The 6436-nt window shown below is 52.0% G+C and overlaps 1 protein-coding gene across 1 annotated transcript in view; it reads right to left on the bottom strand.

Moving 5' to 3' along the window:
• The window catches only part of LOC104499462 (tetraspanin-15-like), a gene marked incomplete at its 5' end in the record, with an annotated part of 17834 nt that overhangs the window by 11107 nt on the left and 291 nt on the right, over positions 1-6436 (bottom strand). The window contains 2 exons of the mRNA XM_010142972.1: positions 381-494; positions 4009-4104. Coding sequence (XP_010141274.1) covers positions 381-494; positions 4009-4104 — 210 coding nt within the window. The remainder of the gene's footprint in view (positions 1-380; positions 495-4008; positions 4105-6436) is intronic.

The raw sequence follows: 6436 nt of genomic DNA, 5'->3' as shown, positions 1-6436 counted from the left end.
GCGTGTCGCAGGCTGCCCAGGGCAGTGGTGGAGCCCCCATCCCTGGAGGGGTTCCCAGCCGTGTGGAGGTGCTGCTGGGGGACAGGGGGCAGGGGGGGCTTGCCGGTGCTGGGACTGGAGGAACTCAAAGGGCTTCTGCAGCCAAAGCAATTCTGAGATTCTCCATTTACTGTACGCTAAACCAGCAGAACCCACCAGAACACGGGGCAGCCCATATACAGACATTTTAGTCTCTCTAGCGTCTCACACTGCTGCTGTCTCCAAGCTGCCAACACCGTTTACAACAAACCCTAGAGCACAGAAACACGCAGCTGGAGGAGGGTGTTCTGCTGAGATACTGACTGCCGAGAAGGCACTTTCTATGCCTGGGCTGCCCTTACCTTCCTGATACAGCACGTGTAGGGCACCCCGCACGCCAGCGGCCCACTGCCGTTGCAGGAGTGGTACTGGTTTACCTCCCAGTCTCGGTACTCATCGCCACCGCAGCAAGAAAACTGTAAAAAATAGGGAGAGGAGAGGATTAGCGGTGGAGCTGAGCAACCTTCGACATCACCAGCCCACCGACGCATCCCCCCTCCAGCCTCGCCCTGCATCACGACGCCAGTGCTGAGAGCCCCGGTGGTCTTCTGCTCTCTGGGACCCTAGAACCGAAGTTGAAGACACCGTTTAAAAAAAAAAGAAAAAGGGGTTTTAACCCTGTGTAGCTCCGTTCTAGAGGCACACGGCAATTACGGATTCATTCAGACGCGTGTCGGAGGCTTCCGCGCTTTCGGGAGCCCAGGAAGGATCAGGCTCATTCATGCTTCACCGATTTAATTACAGGTGACTAATCCATCCTCTTCCCCGGGCACGCAGGCTCTTTCAGCATCTTGAATGAATGTATTTCTTGGTCCTTGAAGGCAGCTCGGCTGGTTGGTGCCAGCTGACGAGATGTTAATAAGGCTCTGCAGCCTAACAGGGATTTCTCTTTCCGTCAAGTTAAATTAGAGATCAAATGCTGCAGCTACAAAGGCAAAGAGCTGCTTTTTTTCTTCTGTTCGCACAAGGAAGAAGAAAAAAGAAGTTGCATGAAAGTAATTTTCTGTTCTCCGCAGAATAAAAGTGGGTTTATTACATGCCAAGTCGTCCCTTCTCTTGGTAAACAAGCTCAGATCTTTACATCTTCCCTCGGAAACAAAAGCCTGACGCGGGCAGGAGCGGTGTGTGCACTTACAAGGCACGAAAACCCCAGGTTTTCGCCATCCTCTCTCCAAAGAGCAGGTTTGGGGAGAGGTTTAACCCTGCGAACATCTGCTCCCCCTCCTGCCGATGGGCTGGTGGCCATGCTTGGACAACAGGAGTAGGAAAAGCCACTGGCTCTTGGGGTCCTCCTGGAGCTCCTGCCCTGCCGAGCCAGGCTGCTGTGGCCAGGAGCGGCCAATCCAGAGGTGTAACTGTTCTAGAACTTCCTCCCTTTAACTCCTGTGCTGGTTTTACTGCTACCAGCATCGGTGAGGGACACCAAAGGCCAAAAGTTGCCTAGAAAGAAGGGGAGAAAAACCCTGTAAGGGCTCTCAGCAACTGCTCCCCATTTGACAGCCCCATGCTGCAAAGACCCTTTTTCCATTTGCTGTTAGAACTGTGCAAAAACACAGGACCAGATCCTCAGAGCGCGGGTTCCTGGCTGCTGGGCAGCCTCCTCAGGCGTTTGCTGGGCAGCCTCACTGGAGTGTTTTCTGGGCAGCCTCATCGTGACGTTTTCTTCTCTGCACGGAGACGTTCAGCCCAAGCTGCTGCAGCGTGGACGGTTGGACTCAATCATCCTAAAGGTCTCTTCCAACCAGATGATTCTATGGACCTGGATCTATTTGACACAACCTAAGACACGCTTTGGTGTGGGTTCTCCTTCTGTGCAGCCTCCCAGAGCTCAGAGAAGCATAGTAAGGAGAAAAAACACAGAGAGGCCACGGTGGCATCTGAGTTGCTCCTGGTGTCGAGGACAACCACCGCCATCCGCAGGATATGGGCTCATTACGGCTAAAACCATCATCCTCGGAGCAGCACACTCCACCGAGCCGTGCTGCCTTTCATCTTCCCCGCGAAGAAAGGAGGTTTGCAAACCCACACCCTCATCCCTCCGAGCTTTCCTCTGAGCGTGGAGACTGGGGTTTGAGCAAGAACCGCAGCTCTTTGAAATTCAAATCCCGTGCTCAGCCCCGCGGTTTGAACTCTCCCCTTCCTCCTGGCCGCAGCGAAACCATTAAAAAAAGATGAAGCGAGGAGCAGCGGAGAGCTGCAGTCAGTGACGTGGGGCAAAGCTGGGCTTTTGAGTCTCCGCAGTCTCCAGCCTTGCATCCGAGGGTGATAAAACCATAAATAGTGTTTTCTTTCAGGCAAGTTATTTCCATCTCCACTTGCTCGCAGGCAGCTGGAGCGAGGAGATCTTGACAGGTAAAACCACATTTTTTGCCCCATCCTTTTTGCTCATCGGCACCTCTAGAAGTGACCACAACGTTTTAGGGGGGCGTTGAGCCCCTGAACGCTTCTAATAACAAATCAAGTGAGGGAGGAGATGGGGAAAATGTAAAAATGGGGGGAGATTCTATGGCAAGAGGCTGGTCCTGGCTTGTCTGGAGCTAAAGAAACCTTCCCAGAAATAGTTCTGCTTTACCTGGAGGTTTGTGCTCTGACCTCCCCGCCAAGGCTCGTCGAGGACAGCTCCAGCGCAGGATTTCCGACTGCTCATGGAGCATCCGTTCATCATTCACACTGAGCCCTCTGAACCAGAGCACCTCCTTAGAGAGGCTGGACTAAACCTTGAAAGGGATTCAGACCTCTCTCAGAATCGGTCGTGTCTCCAGATCTTCAGAGGGCTCCTGGCCTCATTAACGTGCTTGGCTCACTAACGATGGCTCCAAGAGTCAAAGGCAGGTGTTAAGCCAAGACAAGGGAGCACGGAGTGCACCAGCGGCCTGAAACTCCAGCTACATCAAAGGAGCTTCACAGTCTCCTGTTCTTCAAAGAGAGAGGTTAAGATTCGCAGATTTATGGTGCTTTGACCCATAACAAAAGGAGAGAAATCAGGCCGAGGTGAGAACATTCAACGCCTGACTCTGCTCCCCAGAACCCACCCAGGAGATGTAACATCACTGCAATTTCTCTCCTAGATCTCAAGCTATTGGTTTTTTCCACTTTTTTTTCATTCACCAAATGCTTCGAGCCAAGTGCTTCCCTCTGGCAATAACTCAAGGGACAAACCGAGTATCATCCCTCAAACCGTGTGCAAACCTCCACCCCCAGATTCCCAGGAACGGCTTTTTGCTGGTGCTGGAAAAAAGATGATACGGTAGAGCCCAACCAAGCAGCTCTAAGAGATGAGACAGAACATGCAACCACACACCTAAAAAACTGAAAGCAGACTAAGCCAAGTCCCAGTGTTGGACTGGACGTAGCTCTCACCAGTCTCAGGAGGAGCGTGGGGAGGCTGGAGGTCTCCTCTCTTCCAGCTGCTGCGTGAAAACACCTTCTCTGCAATTTCCCCATCGAGTCAAGGGTTTGGCCAGCTCCTGATGACACCCTGAGTAGAGACGTACCTGACGTGGCCTATTTAAGGGTCGCTGGAGCCCTGAGGCAGCTTTAGCACACAGTACTTGATTTCATCTCTCTCTGCAGGTTGGGGTGGCCATCAAAAAGCTTTCAGACATCAAGATCGGGAAATGTAAATATCCTGCTGTGCTCCATGCCATGGGGAGGAGCAGAAGGAGCACAGACAGCAGAAAAACTCAACAAAAATTCCAGCGGGGTGAGCCTGGAGAGCAGCACGACACAAAACGGTGCACGAAGAGCAGCACCAACCCAGAAAGATCAAGATATTCGAGACAGATAGAGCAAGGCAGCCTTGGGACAGGAGAAACCTCTCAAAATCCAGGGAAAACCGATGGTCCTGCTTCGGTGAGGCCCAAAAGGACCACTCCTTGAAAACCTTCGCAACCAGAGCTCCCTGATGCCTTCCCCCCTCCAAAACCAAACCTTTTCTTGTACGAAATCCAAGATGTTCTTGAAGTCGAGGTCGTCGTAGTAGTGTCTGATGCCCTCTTGGATGTTGGAGTGGAAAACCACGTTCATCTGGGGACAGAAAAACAAACCCGCGGCTCACACAGGGAAAAGGCATCAGGAAAATATTGTAAAACAGGAACATTTTTTCATGCAGGCGTTGCCAGCTGTTGCCAGAGTAAGAATCTAACCCGCGTGCTGGCACAAGCCTATTTCTTGGGCCAAACTCATCATTTTTGAGCTCTCAGGGTTAGCAGCATCCACAGCACCTCTCCGGTTCCTGCACGTGCCAGCAGACCCACCCACCTCTCCTATGTTTTTCCTATTAAATTTAATTTTTCCTATCAAATGGAATTATTAGGGTGACCTCTTCAACAGCTCCCTCAAGCTCTCCAATCCCGCTGACCACCAGCATCTTAACCACTGGCCAGGGGGTCTCCGCTGCACAGTTTGGGGCTGGAGGAGGTGAAATGGGCTGCAGGGTGGGATGAGCTACGTGCAGGAGCTGAGACCTCGTCAGAGCCCTCAATCGCTCCCATCCCCAACCAATCACTCCACAACTCAGTCGTGCCCTGAAAGGCAACGTTGTGGCCGGGCTGGGGCTCTCCCCACTGCTCCCGCAGCCGTACCTCCGAGGTCACTTTGCCACGTCAGGCACTTCACATTAAACACTAATTGAACCAAAAGTGTATTTTACAGAGGCCCAGGAAGCTTATTAGCAAGCCGGGAGCGGCGGCTCCAAATGTCCTACGCACAGCCCGGTGCAGGTTTGCCATTTGACTCCTGACAAACTACTAGGCAGAAATATTAATGAAGGGGAAAAAGAAATTTTTTGTCTGCGTTAGAAGCAAAGTTGAGGGAAGAAAACGTTGTTTTTCATAATTCGCTCTTGACATGAAAATTAGAGGTTGGGCAAAGCAGGAACGGGGAGAAGAAGGTGAAACAAGAAGAGGCATGTCAGGGTGGCAAACAAAGGCTGCGACAGCGAGGGATCGAGTGCCGGGATCTGAAAAAGCCTCGGAGAAATTGCTCCTGTGGAAGTTGGTTAAAATATCCATTCCCCGTTTGGCCACCGCCAACACCAAACCCAACGGCCCACACCCGGGTGTCACCGTTTTCAGCTTTTTTCCCCCGAGATCCCGTTGCCCGCCGAGAAGGTGCCAGCCCGGAGGCAGCCTCTGTAATTCAGTCTGGATTTTAAGATGGGAGATAAATGTCACAGGGTTCAGTCATTGGTTGTTGAGGCCTCTCCTCTCCCCTCCCTTCAAGGATGCCAAACCCTTCATCTCTGATAATCTCCCCAACCCCATTTGCATATCAACAGAGCCCAGTGCAATGCTCACTAGCTCCGAGGCCACTAAATTCCTTCCTCGTCCCTGCTGATTTAATATAAAATCCAATTAAATAATGTTTTAACAAGTTTAATAAACCGCCATTGTTCCAAATGCAGATTGGTGCCTCCAAACAATTTTAGGTCAAGTGTATTCATCACTTGCTGGATCTTTCTTTTCGCTCTCCCTCTTTGTTTGATTTTTAATTAGGTTTTGTTATTGCCCGTTAAATTTAAATTAAGGGACAATTTCGGCACTAATGGGTTCGACTCAACACAAAGTTTAATCACGAGGCTGCAGTCTCCCCTCCCGATGGTACCAGTGTGTCCCTGTTGCATCCCTGCAGTGCAGAACGGTGCTGAGCACCACCAGGAAGGCTCAGGGTGGAGCAAAACAGAGGGTTTCATGCTGAATTTCACAAAACCGGCCTCTACGTCGCAGTCCTGCAGGAGGGAAGGACTCAGGCAGTCTGATTTTCCATGGAGAAGCACCCATCTCCACCGGTGCACTCCGTTTTGTGGGATCAGAGGGGTTCGGAAAGCTCTGGGGAGCTGCTAGATGTTGAGTTGGCTGCATCACCCCAAAGGCAATGTCCTCCCCCACTGCCTCCCTTCAACTCTGGGGCTCCCGAACCACACACCTCCCAACCCCAGCCTGTCCTTGGGGCTCCCCGACCACACAACTCCCAACCCCGGCCTCGACGGGTTTGAAAGCATCGAGCTGTTTGTGCAAAGTGGAATCTATTCCTGGAGTCCCTAAGTATTTCAGATGTTGTTCTCCTGCCTCATGCATTCGTCGAGCCAGCAGAGATTGAGACAGGCTATTTCATCGTTCGATTGATCGCGGGGGTGAGATGAAATTGCAAGCAGCAGGGTTCCTCCAGCAGAAGGCGGGCGGCCACAAAGGACACCCGCTGGAAGCCAGCTCCGCTCTAACTCGAAGCCGCCCTCGCCAACTCAAGCCAGCAGTTAATGTAATTGAGGTGAGGAGCTTAACGAGCCCTCACAAAAAAACCCACCGGTTTTTGGCTGAGAGGCTGTGGCTGGGGCTCTGGGGGGGGCTGGAGATTCATC

Source organism: Buceros rhinoceros, unplaced genomic scaffold, assembly GCF_000710305.1.
Source record: "Buceros rhinoceros silvestris isolate BGI_N320 unplaced genomic scaffold, ASM71030v1 scaffold29639, whole genome shotgun sequence".
NCBI lineage: Eukaryota > Metazoa > Chordata > Aves > Bucerotiformes > Bucerotidae > Buceros > Buceros rhinoceros.
This window is presented reverse-complemented; position numbering and strand designations above follow the sequence as displayed.